General features: G+C 39.6%; 2 protein-coding genes across 4 annotated transcripts in view; both read left to right on the top strand.

Annotated features, from left to right (window-relative positions):
* The first annotated feature begins 828 nt into the window (after window positions 1-828).
* On the top strand, window positions 829-16,050 carry CEP20 (centrosomal protein 20). 3 transcript variants are annotated; one of them, XM_036824599.1, is made up of 6 exons: window positions 829-884; window positions 4,095-4,292; window positions 6,588-6,672; window positions 9,771-9,866; window positions 10,244-10,380; window positions 15,439-16,050. In XM_036824599.1, exons 1-6 carry the CDS (start codon window positions 857-859, stop codon window positions 15,513-15,515), a joined length of 621 nt encoding a protein of 206 aa, XP_036680494.1. In that variant the 5' UTR covers window positions 829-856; the 3' UTR covers window positions 15,516-16,050. The 3 variants fall into 3 exon arrangements, with proteins under 3 accessions (XP_036680494.1, XP_036680495.1, XP_036680496.1); XM_036824600.1 differs by lacking the exon at window positions 15,439-16,050 and adding an exon at window positions 11,226-11,374; XM_036824601.1 differs by lacking the exon at window positions 9,771-9,866.
* Window positions 15,441-21,012, top strand: part of MYH11 (myosin heavy chain 11) — a 140,670-nt gene continuing 135,098 nt past the window's right edge. The window contains exon 1 of the mRNA XM_036824593.1: window positions 15,441-15,546. The gene's annotated coding sequence lies outside the window, so the exon portion shown is untranslated. The remainder of the gene's footprint in view (window positions 15,547-21,012) is intronic.

Genomic DNA, 21,012 nt, shown 5'->3' with positions numbered 1-21,012 from the left:
TGGGTACATTATTCCCTTGTTCCTTTTTCTTCATTTCCTTGGGATGCTAGAGCTTATTCGTTCATCAATCATCTTCACAAATAGCTCTTGGATCCCTTATGTGCACTGCCCAGTATTAAGCGCCAGTGGAGAGAACAGGCTTTGAAGAGCAAGAGGCCTGGATTCAAATCTCACCTCCACCATTTGCTGGTGACCTTGGTTACGCCTCTGCAGTCTTCAAACACTCAGTTTCCGCCTTTGTGAAATGTAGTAGTAATAGAGAAATCAATGTCAACGCGTGTAAAGCACTTATAAGAGTGTCAGGCTCATAGTAAGCCCTAATACAGTGGTCCTCAAGGGGTGATCCCCAAGACCAGCAGCATCAGCCTCATTTAGTAACTTGTTAGAAATGGAATTCTCGGACCTCACCCCAGATTTACTGAATCAGAAACTCCAGGGGTGGGGCCCAGAAATCTGTTTTAACAAGTTCTCCAGGTGATTCGGATGCATTCTCAAGTTTAACACCTGGTAACTATTAACAATTAGTACTTGAGGCTGCAGAGATGAGCAGTGGGCAAATCATGAAGGCTAAAGTTAAGCCCTAGGGTGCCAGCAAGACTCCTGGTAAGGTTCCGACCTGCCTCAGCCCGGGCTTACCCTCCCTCCTCCCTCAGCAGGGCCCGCCTAGAGCACTCGCTGATTGGTAGGGTCTCACTGGACCGTCACCACCCATCCAACCACGGAGCGCGTAAACGAAGAGGGGTTGGACTAGGCGCGGCGAGAGCGGCGAGCCTATTGGCTACAGGCCACGCCGCGGAGCGGGGCGGAGCTGCGCGTGCGCGCAGCCTAGGCGCGCGCCCCTGGGGGCCGTTGAAAAATGGCGACTGTTGCCGAGCTGAAGGCGGGTGAGTACGAATGGGAAGCTTGCCGGCTGAACTATGTCGGCCTTCAGCCTGTGAAAAGGATGGGACGAAAGGAGAGTGCGCGGAACACTAGTCAGCCTTTTCCGGGGTCGTTCTGTGACTTCAGGGCTTGCGGAGCATCTAGAGGGTGTGGCGGCCGCCGCGCGGGGGCTCTGGGGGGATGTAGTTGCATAGGGGCAATGTTTAAACCGGCTTTGAGCTGGAGGAGGAGTCCTAGGATCCCCAGGTACCTGAGAGGTCTATAGTTCTGCACCTTGGGGCTCTGGCGCATCTTTCTGGACCTCGACGGGGGCGAGGCCGTGGGCCGGGCCTTTCCCTCCGGGCTGATGATTACAATATCTAAAGCACCATTGTTGGTGTTCAGCACAATCCTAAACCATTTGCTTTGCTTATGTCATTGCATCCTTACAACCACCTGCGAGGTGGGTCGCGATTTTCCATTGGGAAAAAGTGGAGGTAGAAAGGTGTCTGGCCTGGCCATTCTTCTGTGTTTTTAGGAAAAGTTCCACAAAGGTTCGAGTCCTTAAGCTGAGGACATTTGTACACCGTTAGTTGTGACGCAGATGTCCAAACAAGTAATAGTAATTATAGTTATTAGTCATCGAGCCTTATGTGTCAGGCACAGCCCAGCCCCTGTGTTACCTAACTGATTCTGTGTATCAGCCTTATGCCCATTTCGTACATTAGGAAATTGAGGCGCTGAGAGGTGAAACAGATCGACCAAAGTAATTTAGCTAGAAAGAGGCAGAGTGAGAACCTAGAGATGCTGCACCAGGCCTGCAGGTCTTAGTTACTGAGTGATACTGCTGCCCGGCTAGTAAAACCAGTTCCATTTTTCAGGGAATTTAGGCTCTAAATCAGTGATTCTTAGAGATTTGGTGGGGAGAGTATGATTTGAGAATATGATTCAGGAATTATTGATTTAAATGTATATTTGTGGCCCAGGACTGGTGAACAATCATTAAAAAGGCATACCTCTATCCACAAGGACAGACTTGACATGAATTGGTGAACTCTCTCCCCAGGAAACACATATCACCTGTAATATTGCATGCAACTTCTGAGGATTTAAAGATACTTTGGAATATAAACCAGGTTAAGAAGCTCTTTCCAAAGAAATTGTCATGGTACAGTGTTTTAATAAACATGATAATAGAGGGCAGATCAGGATGATGGAACCCTAGAACTCTCTAGACAAGCAATGTCCTACACAGATGTAGGGAGCCCTTTATGCTTTTCCTGCATTCCTCAGCTCTGAATGTGCTTAGTGTTCAAGAGAAACCCATTGAAAATGCTTGCCAATCAATTATCTTATATGGGCTTTCACCTTTTTAAAGCACTTTCACCTCACATTTTTCCACCTTACTTGGTTCTACCTCTGAGACATAGAACTCATGTTGGAGAAGACAAGTGAGGCAGGAGTTAGTGATCTACCGCTGAGGTAGTGATGAGACATGCTGGGTTTCCTAACTCCAGCTTCATTAATTCTCATTTCTTTGCTGAGTTCGAGGCTGTGCTGTGTGCAAATACAGAGTAATTGGGGGGATAAAATCTCTCTGTCTAATTTCTAAAGATGGAATTGGAGAACAAGGGTTCGGTTATGATCCCAACATAACAAAGCTGTACCTTCCTTTTATGGACCTGTTACACAGTCTGACTGGGTGAGAACTACTCTTAACACACCTGCAAAAAAGGTTGAGGGGATGAATCTAAATATAAGGGCCAAGAAAGGTTAAAGTCTAGTTTGGATTGTATCTCTTTAATCGACAAAAACCTGACTCAGGTTTTTGTTGTTTATCAAAGCTTAAAAAAATTTCATCTCCATGCCTACTTGGATACACTCCCTGGGCTCCCTTTATTTTATTTTATTTTTGGCCGCGTTGGGTCTTCGTTGCTGTGTGCGGGCTTTCTCTAGTTGCGGTCAGCGGGGGCTACTCTTCGTTGCGGTGCGCGGACTTCTCATTGCGATGGCTTCTCTTGTTGCGGTGCGCGGGCTCTAGGCGCGTGGGTTTCAGTACTTGTGGCTCGCGGGCTCTAGATTGCAGGCTCAGTAGTTGTGGCGCACGGGCTTAGTTGCTCTGCGGCATGTGGGATCTTCCCGGACCAGGACTCGAACCCGTGTCCCGTGTGTTGGCAGGCGGATTCTTAACCACTGCGCCACCAGGGAAGTCCCTGGGCTCCCTTTCTGAATTGTCATTATTGTGGTGTACTTATTTATAGCATAATACAGTATTAAACTATATTTATTACACCAGTAGTATACAGCACAGTATTATAATGCCTCTAGGCAGCTCTCTGTTCTAGGCACTACGGGTGAAATGTGTTAATTCTCTGGAGTTGTTATTTAGCTATTAAGGACAACGTGAGGAAAAAAAAGGTTCCAGACCACTGCAAGGGATGATGCCAATTCAGCCCTATCCATATTAGTATTTATAGCTAAATCTCATTATCATAACTATTGATATTTGTAATAATGACCCTTGCTTATCAAGAAGTTAGATTACATTCAGCATATACATCCCTGATTCCTTGAGATGGCATTGATAAAGTTACATGTTAGATTTCTAAGTAGGCTTACAATTTCAAAATCTTACTGTTTTAAGGAATTAACTCATAATTGTCTTTAACAAACAAACAAACCCCCTGAACAAAAGCCCACCTTTTTGTTCAGAATGGGCCATTTCCCAAGGGTTCTGGGTATCAGTTTTTATACAAAGGACATGACATAGTCCTTCCTTTTTGGAGTGTACTTGTTATCTTTAATCATCTACTTTCTGGACCAGAGGGTTTTAGTGACATACAGAACCTGTCTGCAGTGACAACCATTCTTGAAAAGATATGAGACACTGGGAGATAAGTTCAGGTCCCAGTAAGCTAAGTATATTTCTCTCCCTATTTTCTTCTTCACTAAAGAATGTGTATCAGGCTGTAACCTCTGACAGTGACGATGTTGGAAGGATAAACTTGCATTTGCTTAAATATATTAAAATAAATCATCGCAACTTAGGAACTTTATTTTTTATTGCAAATGTGGCTTGTGGTAGCTAATGTGATGATTGTTCAGTTTGTCATAGAGTATAGGTTGAAAGTGCGTGTTATGCCATTTACCTTTTAAGCATTTTTCTTCAAAGTTTAGCTAAGAACGACAAAATTTCTTCTGTAACTGAAGCATTAATATTTTATATTTAACAGTTTTAAAGGACACCTTGGAAAAAAGAGGAGTATTAGGGCATTTAAAAGCAAGGATTCGAGCTGAAGTTTTCAATGCTCTTGATGATGAAAGTGAACCTCGACCATCACTGTCTCATGAAAACCTTCTAATTAATGAATTAATTCGGGAGTATTTGGAATTCAACAAATATAAGTATACAGCATCTGTCCTCATAGCAGGTAAGAGGTTATTTATTGTTAGTTACCTGATATGAAATCTGCCTCTTCCCTTCTCCCAATTCTCAGAAAGTGTTTAGCCTAGAAATCTAATTCCATTACCAAACAGTATCATCTGGGACATGACTGGGACATAAAACTCCCACGGGCTCTTTCCATAGCTTGAACAAGTTCTCGTGAGGTTTATTGTATTGTAGGGGAAAATAACTCAATAAACACTTAAACTAGGTGCATACTTTAAAAAATCATAATTCCTGGCACTGACAATAAATACTTGTTTACTGGTATTGAGAGTAAACAGTTCTTTACATTTTACCCTATGTGCTGTCAGTCTTTTTTCTATGTATATGCTTTAAAAACACACATACACACACACACACACACAAATACACACACACAGATTTTATATATATTCTTTATTAAAAAATATAAAACATTGGAGATAAAGCCTCAAAATATTGCTACCATGTATTGATCAGGCACTGTATACAAATGTGTGTGAAAGCATGATATCTAAAAAGGATTAGATAATCTCTTAGAAATTTCAAATCACTGTGTTGTACACCTGAAACTAATATAATATAATATTGTGAACCAACTATACTTAAATAAAAAAAGAAAGAAGAGATCAACTATACTTCAATAAAAAAAAAGAAAAGGATTAGGAAGGTAAACTCCAAACTCATTCTAGTGATGGGAGGGAGAGAAATAGTATTGGGGGGAGGGAGTCAACAGTTAAAAAGAAATTTACTTTATCTGTTAAATTTTATTTCTTAAGAAAGAAAGCAAAAGAACTGGAAGAATATGCACAGTAGTCAGGATCAGCATTGCCTCTGGGCTGGGGGAGATGAGGTTGGGAGGATGATCAGAACACCTTGCATGTACATAACTTGATTCCCTTGTTCAGGGTGTAATCTGTGCTTTAAGACTGTTTGGTGCCTTGGAGATATGCCTCATCAAAGAAAAGAGATCATGAAGCAGATTTTGGAAGAGAGAATGGATTCCTTATTTGTGGTGCTGGAACTTGCCATTCGATAGATCTTTTGTTAATATTCTAGATCTTTTATTTAATGTTAACTGAATGTTAATACCTTAACTGAATAAAGACTGATGATTTTTATTGGTTTAAGGATCTTCAGTATCAGTATCTTCACTTTCTTCAGTTTGTTATAGATGGCTATATAATACATTAATAATCAGAAAAGAAGAATATGAAAATATCACCAATTAGATGTCTTGGACTTGTGCTTACCTAGAATGGAATATAATGACAATAGTCAAGTTTCTACAGTGTCTTGGCTTTTTTAAAAAAAAATGAGGTAAAATAAACATATAAGATTCTTTACCATTTTTAGTATATAGTTCTATGGATTTTACCAAATTCATACAGTTGTGTAACTACCACCACAATCACAATCACGATATAGAACGTTTCCATCACCTCAAAAAATTCCCTGTGTCCCTTTGTAGACAACCTCTTCTCCTACCCTCAAACCCCTAGCAACCTCTGATCTGTTGTTTTCTGTACCTATCATTTGCCTTTTCTAGAACGTCATATAAGTGAAACCATACAGGATGTAGCATTTTGAATCTGCTTCCTTTCACTCAGCATAACACATTTGAGACCATGCTGTTGTTTTCCCCCTCCGAATAGCATTCCATTGTATGGTTGTGTTGATTTATCTATTATCAGTTGATAGACATTGGGGTTGTTTCTAGTTTTTGGCAGTTATGAGTCAAGCTGCCATAAACATTCATTTACAAGGTTTGGCCGAACGTTGTTTTCATGTCTTGGGTAAAGAGCTAAGAGTGGTATTGCTGGGTTGTGTGTGGTAAGTGTATGCTTACCTTTATAAGTGGATGCAACATTTTGTTCTCCTACCAGCAGAGTATGAGGGTTCCAGTTGCCCTGTATCCTTGCCAGCACTTCATATTAGTGTTCATTGTACTTTTAGATTTATTGCCACCAAACGGATATCAGCGCTGTCATGTATTTAGTTTACAGGCTTCTTAGAAAATAGGACTTCTGAAGTCTAGTATATAGAAACAATATTTTCCCAACTCAAAATTGGGAGATTTAAAAAATAAGTTTATGTTAAACTGTATTAAAATATGCATTTAACAAAGTAGCTATTCTGAAAGTCATAAAATCACATACAGTTGCATGTGCCTTGGCGTGTGCCATCATCATTCTTCTAAAATCTGAAAAATGTGTATACCTCGTAAGTGTGGTTTTTATCAAAATCCTATTTACTTTTTACATTAATAAAGATCAGTGTTTTATGATTTTCCCCCCAGAATCTGGTCAACCCATAGTTCCATTGGACAGACAGTTTCTCATCCGTGAACTAAATGCATTTGAAGAATCAAAGGATAATACAATGTAAGAAGTTTTTTAAAAAATAAGTTTTCAGATATTGTTATATTAGAGTCATAATTGCATAGCAGTGGTTTTATTTCATTTTAATTCAGTAGGTATTTATTTGGGCCCAGTGTGTGTCTAGCACACGTCCGCGGTGTGCAGCTGTGAGTAGGTGCTAAATGCATGTGGTTTCAGAGGACTGAGCACCCCTGCTTCATCCTAAGGGTCATGTCTCTTGGCTTCTTGATCCATCCTTTTGTTTTTTACCTGAGGCTTTGCTCTATCAATTGTTTTCTTCCTCACATTTAACTCTTCCTCCTCACTGCTTCCTTCACTTCAATTTGGGAATGTACTCAAATCTCCCCTCTCCAAAAAAACCTCTTAACTCCTTTTATCACTGAACTTAGTGAAGATCAACCCCCTGCTTTCATTTTGTTATTACCCTCTCTTTTGCCTTCTCTGCATTTAAAATTCTCCCCTCACCGTTTATACTGAAACTATGCTCTTGAAAAAGAGTGACCACTTTCTAGTAGTTTCTTAGTTTTTTTCCTACTTTAGTGTTTCTTAAACTTTTTCTAGAGGATCCCTGAATGGCAGAAAAAATTGTACCTCGGAGGCCTGGGAACATAGATCAAAGCAACTTTCTCCTAGTAAGAAATTTCTTTGAAGTCTTATGTTTTCTCTTTCTAAAAGTTTATTGAATTTTTTCATTCTACTTCATGATATAATTTTTTTACCATTAAAATGTTTTAAATGACATGCCAATTAAATTGAACTCTCCCTCAAATCTTTGTGTAAAATTAGTGTTCTGGGATCATATGCCACCTGTACTTCGTACCAGGCCCCTAGCACTAAGAGTGGGTATATATCTATTTCCAATTTGAGAAGCCCAGCTTTACTTGAGTTTCTGCAGTGTTTTGTAATATTGACAACTCTTCCTTAAAACACTTCTTCTTGTCATTTGTCTTTTATGACCCTTTACTGTCTTGGTTTTTCTGTCTCCCTAATGGTCATCACAGTTTCTTCATTGGCTCCTTTAGGGTTCCTTTAAATTTTGGGCACTCTCCCCCAAGTCTTATCCTTAACTTTCTTTTCCTCTTGTCCCCCTGCCCACTTTTCTATGTAGTCTTGAGTCTTTAATGATGTCTCCACGCTGGTGACTCTGCTTTAAATCTTACAGAGCTCGTGAATCATGGACCTACATTTCTGCTGGCATCTCAAACTCCGTGTGTCCAAATATCAAGTCCATTATTTTCATCTCTTCAAGCCCCCCTCGTAGCTTCCTCATACAGCCATTCAGGTCTTCACCTGAGAGCTCACTTGCACTTCTGGCTCCTTCTCACTTCTCCACAAGTCATTTTGCGAGTCTTATCAATTTGGCCTGTGCAGTAGCGCCTGTCTGTCCTCATGCCCTGCGCCGTGCAGTTCAGGAGGCGTCTGTCCCATTTCTCTCCAGTCACTTTCTTTTCTAACTCGTGTCACGCTGCCAATAGTTTGCTTTCTGAAAGACACTTATTGCTTTAAAACATTTCCATTGAAAAGTTTTCAGATTTTAAAAAGTAATGTGGTCCATATATGGTGTAGGGTCCAGTGGAAGTCTGAAGTAGCACTAATAGTCACATTAATATTTTTCAGTGAAACTTAAGAATTTTCACAAAAAGTAGGATAAAGTGTATAATAACCTTATGTTAGGTCAAGCCATGCCACCAAATGAGTTTGTGCCAAATTTATGAAGAAAATTAGTTTTCAGAGTGTTTGTTTTTCAAAATTGCAAATAAGGCATTGTGAAGCTGTACTTTAAAAACAATTATCTCTTTTTTAAGTAGGATTTTTGAAAAAAGAAACCTTAATATTCATGAAGCTGCAGGTTAACTGTGGTAGTTTTATATTTTCTAATATGTCTTAAAAATTTTAAATCTTAGGTAAATTTTATTGCAAATTTGGAAAACAGAATTTTTTTAATATAAAAATCTTCTTTGACCAGTTAACACTTTGGGAAACAATGGTTTAAAGTAGACAAAGAGACCTATTTTATATTCCTGTATGAAGCTTTTATAAGAGCTGAGGCATCTTATTAAATAGAGAAACTCACTCTCTTGGTTTCTTTTTGGTATGGAAAAATTGCTTTTGTGTGTAGTTGGTTATTTATTGCTGTATAACAGATTACCCCAGAAGTTGGTGGTTTAAAACAACAGGCATTTATTATCAGTGGAGAGGAATCTGGGCGTGGCTTCTGTGGCTAGTCTCACTCATGAGATTGCAGTTAAGATGCTGGCCGGGGATGCAGTCATCTGAAGGCTTGGCTGGAGCTGGGGGATCCGTTTCCATGTGACACATTCACATGGCTGCTTGTCGGAGGCCTCAGTTCTTCACTACATGTACCTTTCCATGGGACAGCTTGAGTGTCCTCATGACGTGGCAACTGACTTACCCCAGAGAGAGTGACCAAGAGAGAAGGCAAGGAGGAGGCCACAATGCCGTTTATGACCTAGACTCTGAAGTTGCAAGTGCTGTCACTTAGTGCCTTACTCTGTTCCTGAGAAGTGAGTTCAGCTCACACTCAAGAGGAGAGCAGTTAGACTCCACCTTTTGAAGGGAAAGGATGTCATACTTTGAACCATCACACCTGCTAATAAGTAGATAGATTATCTCAAAAAGACAATCCATTAAATTGATATTTTCAACTGTGATATTGGAAACAAGGGAAAACCACTCTTTATTGTCATCAGAGCAGCCTCCATTGGTGCAAGGGCACTAATGTAAATCTCCAGGCAGCATGCTGTAAGGAAAAGAATATGGGACTTGGGGTTCAAGTGTAAAGTTTGTTGACTATCTAAGCAATCTCTAGCAAATCCTCAGTGAGCTGTGGTTTTCTCATTTCTAAATTGGAGGTGATGATTATGACATCACAAGGTGGGGATAAAATGAAGGGAGAGAAGAGTGTTTTGTAAACTGTAAAGTAGCTTTTAAAATATTAGTTCTTACCCGACTCCTGTATAGCTTGCATTTATATACCATTTAATATGTGCCAGGCATGGTTCTAAGCACTTGACATTTATTAACTCATTTCGTCCATAACTGCCCTATGAGGTAGAGACTATGCTTATCCTCATTTATAGAGGAAGAAACATTTATGAGGCTGGGGACGTTAAGAATCTTGCTGAGGTCAAGTGGCAGGACCAGGATTTGAACCCAGGCAAGGATTTATTAATCCAGTAAGTATATATTGAATAGTTGTTTTGTATCAGACCATGTTAGGTAGTGGGAAATCTCATACTGGACTTCGGAGTTTAAAAAAAAAAAGCTGATTCCTGTGCATTGATTGAAATTGTATTTCAGCTTAGGTGAGGTTTAACTTGTTAACATGTTTTCTCTGGATTTTAAAATTGTCTTTAGAGTTAAATGGTACACTTAAATTTGAAAAAGCATGAACAGTTTGCAATTTGGATGATAACCATGCATCTTTTTTCTTTTAAGTCTGGTGAATTACTTGGCTGTTTTCATGTCAGAGGCTACGTTTTAAAGAGTAGATATTTTTAAGCTTTTCCTATTTATTCAAATTGAATTGATTTTGATTTTCTTCCTGCTATAGACCTCTTTTGTATGGAATTTTAGCTCATTTCTTGCATGGAACTAAGGATGACATCCAAAATACATTTCTGAAAGGGTCTTCACTTCAGCCTCCAAGCCCAAATCTTGGCAGACAACCTAATGGAAGAAAGCAAATGGGTATGAGTTTTCTGAGACTTATCATTTAGCTATCAGCAAGTATATTTTCTTCCTATCTGTTTTTATCTTTGGAACAGTTTTTCCTAAGATTTTGAGTCAAAGTTTAATTCCATTTATATCCAGTATAGTTAGCCTGTGTTATTTATACTCAGAAAAACAATGCTTTTCAGAAGGAGAATCTTGCGAGGGGTGGGGAGATGACTAGACAAAATTCTTAGATATAATTTCTATAAAGAAGTGTTGAAAAACTTGATCTTTACATAGATTTGTACTCTTTGGAGTAGCTTAGATCCTTAGCATACTGAAGAAAGAGCTTTTTATCACATTATCAATTTTTTTCCCTCTAAGACTGATAAAAGGCAAGATTGCTGAATATAGATAGAGCAGTCAGAGGTTTATGTGTTATCCTTTGCATTTTCAGGATTTTTTTTGAGGGGGTGGGGGGAATACTCTTTGTGGTAGCGTTGTAGTTATCTATAAATAAATTCTTAGGAGAATAGCTCATATTTCTTTTAAGAATGCTCACTCTTCCAATGAGGTTTCAGTTGTTTTGATTATATCAGCAATAGGACCTCAATTTGATAATCTAAGTTGAATGGTTTATAGCTCAGTGTTTCCAACTATGGTTGAGAGTTGATCTCTCTTTTTAAGGATAGTCATAGGTGGGGCTCAGGCAGCTGATTATCAGAACAAATATAAATCTTTTTTCTTGAACCTGCACCCTTGGCAGTGAAAGCATGGAGTCCTAACCACTGGACTGCCAGGGAATTCCCAGAACAAATATAAATCTTGACTGTTGAAATAAACTTTTAAGAAACATCTAAAGTGCAAATTGTCTTTTGCAGTTTTCCTGAACTGCCATGAGCAATATTGATCATGTTGGGCTTCCCTGGTGGCACAGTGGTTAAGAATCCACCTGCCAATGCAGGGAACACAAGTTCGAGCCCTGGTCCGGGAAGATCCCACATGCCGCAGAGCAACTAAGCCCGTGCACCACAACTACTGAGCCTGCACTCTAGAGCTCGCGAGCCACAAATACTGAGCCCACGTGTCACAACTACTGAAGCCTGCGTGCCTAGAGCCCGTGCTCTGCAATGAGAGAAGCCACCACATGAGAAGCCTGTGCACCTCAATGAAGAGTAGCCCCCACTCGCCGCAACTAGAGAAAGCCCGTGAACAGCAACGAGGACCCAACACAGCCAAAAATAAATAAATAAAAAATAAATAAATTTTTTGAAAAAGAAAGTATTTAATGGCCTTTTGAGATAATTGTGAATATTTAAAAAAATATATTGATCATGTTAAATACTTACTCTGTCTCTTAAGATCTGAAAGCAAAATATTTGTGAATCAGGGTGATCTCTTGGAGGTTAGTTCTGACTTTACTAGGAGTTATCCTTCTATATATCTTAGAATTCTAAGTCCATGGAACATTGGAAAAGAAATCATTCCCATCTACTTATCTTACAGTTGAGAAAACCAAGACTAAGAGGTTCATTGACTCATCGAAAGCCTGTAGCTGATCATTTTTAGCAGAGTCAGCACCCTTGATTGCCATTCCTGTACACTTTCCAGTTAAAGAATATGGAGAAGTTTTCTTAGTTCCTTTTTCAAGTATTGGTAAGGAACTGTCATTATTGCCTACTATTTGGCAAGAACTTAAAAAACAAAACAAAACACACGGTACAAGAGTAGATCTCTAAACATCAGTAGTATAATGTGAAATTCCCTCTAACCTCCTCCCTCCTTGCCTCTCCCTAAAGCCTTGATTTCCCTCCCCTCCACAGAAGGTAGTGCTGTTAGCAGCTTGGTGGGTGTCCTTCAGGAGTCATTTCTACGTATTTAAATTTATATACACTGTTCCTGTACGTATTATCCTACAGTTTGCTTTTTTCACTTGTTTTATCAGTTTATGTAGATCTGCTTCTACTACCTTTCTGTAGTATTCCATAGTACTATTGCTAATCAACAGTACTATTTACTGATCTACTTTTGTTTTTGTTTGTTTTTTGTTTTTGGCTGCGTTGGGTCTTCGTTGATGCTCGTGGGCTTTCTCTAGTTGTGGTGAGTGGGGGCTACTCTTAGTTGCGTTGTGTGGGCTTCTCACTGTGGTGTTTTCTCTTGTTGTAGAGCACGGGCTGTAGGCGTGTGGGCTTCAGTAGTTGCGGCACGCGGGCCCCAGAGCGCTCGGGCTTCAGTGGTTGTGGCTCACAGGCTCTAGAGCGCAGGCTCAGTAGTTGTGGCGCACAGGCTTAGTTGCTCCACGGCATGTGGGATCTTCCCGGACCAGGGATTGAACCTGTGTCCCTTGCATTGGCAGGTGGATTGTTAACCACAGCACCACCAGGGAAGTCCTACTTTTGTATGTTTTAAATTTTTTGCTTTTACAGTATTGCAGGGTAGCATTAGTATTTTTCTTATGTGGATGCCTAGAAGTAGAATTGCTGGTTCAAAACATATGCATATTAAAAAATGTAGGGCTTCCCTGGTGGCGCACTGGTTGAGAATCTGCCTGCCAATGCAGGGGACGTGGGTTCGAGCCCTGGTCTGGGAAGATCCCACATGCCACGGAGCAACTAGGCCCGTGAGCCACAACTACTGAGCCTGCGCGTCTGGAGCCTGTGCTCCACAACGAGAGGCCGCGACGGTGAGAGGCCCGCGCACCGCGATGAAGAGTGGCCCCCGCTCGCCGCAGCTAGAGAAAGCCCTGGCACAGAAACGAAGACCCAGCACAGCCAAAAATAAGTAAATAAATAAATTAATTAATTAATTAATTAATTAAAAAAAAGGAAAAAAAAAGCATTAGATGGAAATCTATAAAAAAAATAAATTAAAAATGTAGTAGATATTGTTTAATTTCCCTCCAAAAAGGCTTTACCACTTTACATACTTGCCAAGAATATATGATAATGCCAGTTTCTCTTTAATTGTCACCAGTGGATATTGTACACATTAACACGTGTTAACACAGTAAACCCATGACATTGGTATTTTTAGTTCCAGTTGGGTGAGTGGGGGCAGGGTGTGCTAGAGAGGATGCAAGAGTCCTTGGATTACCTTGGCTCCTGTCTGTATAAAGTGCCAGAGACATCAAAGATTCGAGTTCAGGTCACCAAAGCTTTGGGTACCTATTCTGTGGAAGACTCAGAAAGGAGAATGAGTGCACTAATAGGAGAACAGTGATATTGCAAATTATTTTTCTTGATCATCAAAAATGTTACTGGCACAACAGGGACCTCGTTGTGCAATGAATTGTGAAGAATTGTTAGCCCCAAATTGCATTATGTTTCAGTAATACATTTAGGCATTCCATTTACTTTCTCAACTCCAGCTTATTGTGTGAATGATACATAAGTTTTATTTGACAACATTGAGAAATTATAAAGGTATTAAAATAATTATTCTTCAGATTATATACCTTCTATCTACACAAAGTCATCCAGCTGAAATATAAAACACTAGAATTAAATTCTCTTTTATTTGAAGATAAGTCCAAAGCCTGCCATCATGAAAGCACTTCCTTTATTAAAGCTTTCAAGGTACAAAAAAAAATGAAGAGGGTTTATATAACAGGCACTCTCACCTTTGAAATGGTAGCCAGTTCATTAATGCTGCTGATGTTAGTGCTTGTAATATTGAAAGCAAGGTAGTTTTTGCTATAAATAAAAGCCCAGATATTTTATAATAGAGAAAATCATTATCAGCTCAACATTATTGCACATCTATGAAGTACATGAGTGACATACTTCACTCTTTTATAACACTTTTCTAGAAAACCTAAAATGGTTTTGCCCTAAGGATGTTGTTGATCTTGTTCTTCCAGCAAAGTTGCCTAACACTGAGGGGGATGAATTTTCCAGACCTCTGGTAGTGTTAGCACTCTGCACTGCCTCTGAGGATGAGGACTGCTCTGGACTAGCAAGACTGTGTGTACATCACCTTGTCCTCAGAATTAGCAAATCTAGTGTGCATTTTTGGTGCTACAATTGCATATTTCTAACAACTTGTCTAAATTTGTATTTTTTTGTCTCCTGTTATCAAAATGGTCATTAAAAAGGTTTTGTTTTTTTACTTGGAGAGAGTGTTTGGGGAATTGGGGGGGTTCATGTTTTCTTAGGAATTTAGTTTGTGCATCGCATTTTTTTTTTTTTTGGCTGTGCTGGGTCTTCATTGTGGTGCGTGGGCTCTCTAGTTGTGGCACACAGGCTTAGTTGCCCCGTGGCATGTGGGATCTTAGTTCCCTGGTTGGGATCTTAGTTCCCCGACCAGGGATCGAACCCATGTCCCCTGCATTGGAAGGTGGATTCTTAACCACTGGACCACCAGGGAAGTCCCTGTGCGTTGCATTTTTGTCGCATTTGGATGTTAAGTCTCTTTAGGTTCTTTTAATAGAGAATACTTCTGCCTGCTACCCTCTCCCCCAGGACAAAAGAAATGGATCAGACATAACTAGGGCCCTTTCTTTACTATTCTGGAGCACAGTGTGTGGTCACAGGGGCTCTGGGCTTCTCTGAACCTGCATGGAACTTTCTTGTTTTGTTTTTGGCTGAAGAACATTTTCTACAGTTTCTCGGAGGATTTTCGGATTTTGGTAGGAAGTTGTAAACCATGCTAGTTTTCTTCTTGCCGCAAGAGGGTGCTGCTGGGAGGATTTCTATTTGAAGAAAAGTTTTTTGTTTTTGTTTTTTTTCTTTTTAGTTGAGCTTTGGCATCCCTCAAAATACTTATTGAATACACAGTCCTTTCTTGTGAATTCCATTCCTTACATACAGTGTAAGTTTGTAAGTACTTACCCATGGGTTTACTCCAGGGTGTACTCTATTCACTTAAAAAAAAAAAATAGGAAACACTTGTGAATAATTAGAGTGAGTCCCTAGTACTAAACATTTCTGATTTCTTCAATAGTGTTTAAAAAAAACTTTTTTTTAATTGTCCTAAGCCATCTAAGGAACTCACACAATATTAAATATATAACATCCTATAATATATGTAGATAAGTTTGCCTGCTGCCCATTTTTACTTGGGATGAGTACTGACCTTTGCTTCTGTTCATTGCAGAGGACCACCTACAGAAGGAGCAGGGGAGGCGTGCTAACACTGAAAACCTGCACACTTCTCCCGCAATGAAGAGATGACATTTCCATTTGGAGCGTTTTTTCTAAACTTGTATGTATTAAATAACTTATTTATTCTCCTAATGTTACCAGAATTCATCACTAGTGTTTGTACTTTGTGGAAATGTGAGTTTCTGCAAAACCTTTAGCCCCTTGTATTTTACTGCATTTGTGAATAAAAGCTAACTCTGTCATCTAGCTTACCAGATTTGACTTGAAAGAAAATGTGTTGCTTTTAGGAAGATTTTAAAGGCCCCTAAATTTTTGAGAAATGAAAGGGTTTTTTAGTACCCTATAAATTCTTCTAAAAAAATAATCAGGTCTTTATAGCCATATGCTCTGTTCTTTTTTTGGCTGTACCACATGGCTTGCGGGATCTTAGTTCCCCAAACAGGGATTGAACCCAGGCCCTGGCAGTGAAAGCGCTGAGTCCTAACCACTGGACTGCCAGGGAATTCCCTGCTCTGTTCTTTACCATGGCACATTAATTAAATTTCCTTCAGGCTGGAATTATGTGGATTTATAGGAAAATTCATTCATGTTTAAAAAAAAAAAATTTAAAAGAACACCAAAACCAGAAAAAACTATAATTCCTATAAAGTTTGATTGTTTTGTGGGGTGGAACTAGCTATTTTTCAGATAACCATTTATAATTAGGTTTAAATATCTGAATTACTACCTAAATTTGAACTTTAAAACTTGGTAACGACGTACTTCTTTACGTAGACAGTTTGGCTTCTCCTAGAAGATTTAATTAAAAGGTGTGTGGGGGGGAATAATTCTTTTAATTCTGCTGTAAGTAAAACAAAGAGTTTATTACGTGAAGAATGTGGAATAAACATGAAGAGACAGGCTTTATGAGAAATACCAGAAAGTACCTTTTAAAAGATGGCATTGTTTAACCTCCATGTGGCCTTCAGCTGTGCAATTACAAGATGAGCTATGAAAGGGCCAACCCTTACTTGTATGGGCTCTGAATGTCTTATTAAATGGCGATTTTTATTCTTGGGGTAGAAAAATAGTAAGAGCTCTTATAATGCCATCTCTAAAATGCTACTTTGATATTTAGTGACATTTTTATAATGTGGAGTCTTCAGACTGATTTCACTGAAAACAACAAACTATTATAGTAGACACCTGATTGGCACAAATCATAAGGTGTATTCAGAACAAAACTGCATGGGCGCCTGTACACTGACAACATTTAGCTTAAACATTTTCCACAGGGAAGGTGATAAGGGCTGTAGTTGACAGAATTGGCGTTCTTTTCAGGGTATAGATTCTGTGCTACTTTTGGAAATTATTGAAACTTGATTTTATTTTTGGTGCTAGTCAGGGTTCAGTCCTTACAGATTAACCAAGAATTTTTATCTGAATGCAGAAAATTTTTAAAGAAATTGCCTTAAACCATACTTTACAAGTCAAAGGATTTTGAGAGGCCCTATTGGTGGGCTAAAATTACATATACAGATGTAGAAGTATTATAAGGGCTCATTTCCATTTTTTAAATGAAATCTATAGTACCTGATTACAATTATGAATTCCATTGTATTGTATGCGGAGTATAAATATCTGAATTCTTCTCAGAGGATTTAGTTTACATGCAGGGTTGTTGGTAGTGGACACTGTTTACCTCAGGAATTGCAATCATGCAGGACTAGGTTAAGAAAAAATGCTGGAGTTTGTCATTTTGGATACTGATATAAAATCATCAAAATAGAAGCTAAACAGAATTGTCACATGTAGTCTATAGCGCATTTGTATGCGTTATTCTATAACTGGTTTGTACCTAGGCAACTTTTATACTTTCAGTGTATCATTTAATAAAAAAAAAAAAAATTTAAGCAACTCACCTTTGTGCAAAGGGCGTTCCTCTGACTGTTCTGTCATCAAGAGATGTCCACTGGAACCAGAAGAAGGCTTGGCGATGGCTCCCTAGGCCTTCATTCAGGATCTCCAGGAACCTAGTTGTTGGAGGGAGCAGAGTAAGGTTGAGGGTACTTGGCATCAGCCATATCACCCTGGGACGATTATTCTTCATAGGGTGGCAGTGGTAGGGGCTGGTGGTGTTATTCTCTGAGGGGACAGTATCATAATCTGTGGGGCCACATATGGCTTGAAAAAGTGCATTTAGTATTATTATTATTATTTTTGGCCATGCCACGTGCCTTGTGGAATCTTAGTTCCCTGACCAGCGATTGAACCCGGGCCCTGGCAGTGAATGCTCCGACTCCTAACCACTGGACCGCCAGGGAATTCCCATATGTTCTGGTAGTTTAAATAGGTTCCTGAGCTGAGACACTTAAATTCAAGGAAGGAAAAGACAAAAATAAACATAGAGGACCCATCAAACTCTTCTCATGAACTCATCAACTAAATTAGTACATCACTGCTGGTGGTTTTCATGAGGTTGTTGGGAGAAGTTATCCTCCAGACACGCAGGAGAAGTTTTAGGAGAAAACATATACAAAAATAGGATGGGAATTGGACTTGAAGAGGGATTTAGGAAAAGTAGACATTTAAAACTTTGGCAATGTAAAAACTCATAGCAAGAGCAGAGGTGGCGTTTGAAGATGATAAATTTAAGCTTAGCATATATGCTTGCTTAGAATAAACTAATAGCTTTATAATTATGTGCAAGAACACATTTATATATGACTCACATGCCTGTATGATTATGTAAAATTTGATGTGTTCTTTTAACCTGAAGCCAAGTGTACATGAATGATTAACATTTGTGAAAATATGCCTTTAAAGGCATTTAGGACAATGCTTCCCAGCCACTTGGCATTTCATTTTTGTAACAACCATTCTGCAAGGATTGTGTGGTCTTCATTAATTTTTTTAAATGAAAGTGAGGTAAAATTATCTTTAAAAAAAATAGACAATTTTTTAAAGCAGTTTTAGGTTCACAGCAAAATTGAGTGTGAAGTACAGAGTTCTCACATACCCTCTGTTCCCAGACACTCACAGGCTCCCCCGTTATCAACATGACCCCAGAAAGTGGTACATTTGTTACAATCAGTGAACCTACATTGACCCATCGTTATTACTCAAAGTCCATAGTTGACCTCAGGGTTCACTCTTGGTGTTGTACAGCCTATGGGTTTGAACAAATGTATAGTGACATGTATCCACCCACCATGACAGTATCAGTAATTTCACTGCCCTAAAAATTTTCTGTGCTCTATTCATCGCTCCTTTCTCCTCTAACTCCTGGCAACCACTGATCTGTTTACTGTCTCCATAGTTTTGCCTTTTCCAGAATGTCATATAGTTGGACTCATGCAGTATGTGGCCTTTTCATATTGTTTTCTTTCACTTAGTAATATGCTTTTGTTTCCTCCACGTCTGCTCATGGCTTGATAGCCCATTTCTTTTTAGTGCTGAGTAATATTCTGTCGTCTGAATGTACCACAGTTTATCCATTCACTTACTTAGAAGAACGTCTTGGTTGCTTCCAAGTCTTGGCAATTAATGAAGAAAGCTGCTCTAAATAACTGTGTACAGGTTTTAGTACAGACATAGGTTTTCAAGTCACTTGAGTAAATCCCAAGGAGTGTGACTTGCTGGGTCATATGGTAAGAATATGTTTACTTTTGTAAGAAACTATAAAACTATTTTTATTGAGAATTTTAGGACTTTCCTGATAGAGGTAGAGAATCCGGAGTTACCAAGACACCAGAGCTGGAAATTGGTGATAAAGGAAAGAGCACTGCAAGTTACTGTGTGATTCAGTCTTGAACCTTGAGAAACGTGGGGACCATGATGAGTGAAACGAAGTGCTTATGCACAGGAGAGTTGGAGCAGAACCGTGCTTGTGGTCAGGAAAGATGGCCCTTTATTCGCAAGGAGGCAGAGTCCTGTGCAGATCTTGAGCTGGATGACTCGAGTGCTGATGCACTTTTAAATAATTGTGAAGGACATGCAGGAGCCATGCTTGGACCCAGTTTTTGATGTTATTAAAAACTGGAGGGAATCACACTTTGGAAGTTTTTGAACCTAGTAGCAAAATCAAAGCTATTTGATTAAAAAAAAAAAAAAAGACTCTGAGAGTGGAATTTCCCCACTGCTATCTTGTTCCATGAGTTCATGGAAACTCCCAGTACACAGCGCCTCACAGAAGACATGCCAGGGAAACTTACTTGACAGCCCTCAGTCAGTCACAGTAATGTTTTTTGAAGGTAACTTTTTTTCCCCCTCTATCTTTAACTGGCTTTTTGAGCCATGAGAAATAAAATGGAGGCATCTGATTTTGAAGATTCAAACATCTGAGCTTCTGCGTTGGACAGATATTTATTGAATGACTATTATGTGCACACACTGTCCCTGAGTACTTCTAGAGTATACCAGAAGGGTATGAAACACTTTCCATGTTGAGGCAAAGATTCTGACCCTCTGTGCTTTGAGAAAACACAGGCTCAGAGAGGCTCACTGACAATCCTGTGGCTGCCTGGCTGGTGCTTAGCAGATGATGAGTTAAAGACCTCAGACTTCTCATCTCCTTACCCTGGACTCCATCACACAGGCAGGGTTGGGATTCCTGCTCTACCATTAACTAGCTGTGCTTAAATTGGCTGGTTATTTCACTCACCAAACCTGGTTTCTCCACAGCAAAATGGGAAAAAAAATGTTTAAGTACTTTATAGGGTTGTTATAAGGATTAGGTGAGATAATGTAGTACAATTCAGTGTCTGTTATAAAGCCTTCATTTATTGATAATTTATTATCATTATTCTCTTTTAAAAGTTACCAAATTAATTCTTTAAAGAGTCAAATGCACCCCTTTGGAATATCAGTGTTAATGCCTCCAGAAAAGTGCCCGTTTTTACTCTGAGGCCAGCAAGTTAGACTCTGACGGCCTGCTCTGGATTATCTTTCCAGGATGGGAAGGGGATGATCAACTTCAGTTTTTCCCCCTTCCTGTTCTCTGCTCCACATCAGCTCTGTACTAACGCAGAGACAATTTCCACTCCTTTTACAGTGCAGACATTAAAAGGCACGTGGGGAAGCAGCGCATTCATCACTTTCTGAAGAACTTTACCCCTAACGTCCCAGCCAACTGAATGCTGGCTGTTTTTGACTCTCTGACTTAGGCCCATTGTCCGGTAGAGAGCTAGGCCTGCGTGTTTTCAGGGGTGAAAAGCAGGCAAGATGTTGGAGGGATGAAGGGACCGAGAGGGTCTGAGATGCAGAACTCTACAGAGGAGACTGGTAGCCTGCAGGAAACAGTGGGCAGGACAGGCTCTCACCATTATGACGTCCCCCAGGCCTGGTGCAACTCTGCTTGGTTTCATGTTTGTTTTGAATAATAGCAGCTAACATGAAGCAGTGTACTATCTCCATTTTACATGGATCATCTCAAGGACTGTTTACAAACAGCTGGGAAGTGAAGAAGTGACTGATGCTCCTCCCATTTTACAGGTAGGGAAACTGAGGCACAGGGCCAAATAGCTAGAAAATGGCACTGGCAGATTCAAACTTAGTTATCTAACCTCAGAGAGGAGTCTTTAGCCTC

This window comes from Balaenoptera musculus, chromosome 15 (assembly GCF_009873245.2).
Source record: "Balaenoptera musculus isolate JJ_BM4_2016_0621 chromosome 15, mBalMus1.pri.v3, whole genome shotgun sequence".
NCBI lineage: Eukaryota > Metazoa > Chordata > Mammalia > Artiodactyla > Balaenopteridae > Balaenoptera > Balaenoptera musculus.
This window is presented reverse-complemented; position numbering and strand designations above follow the sequence as displayed.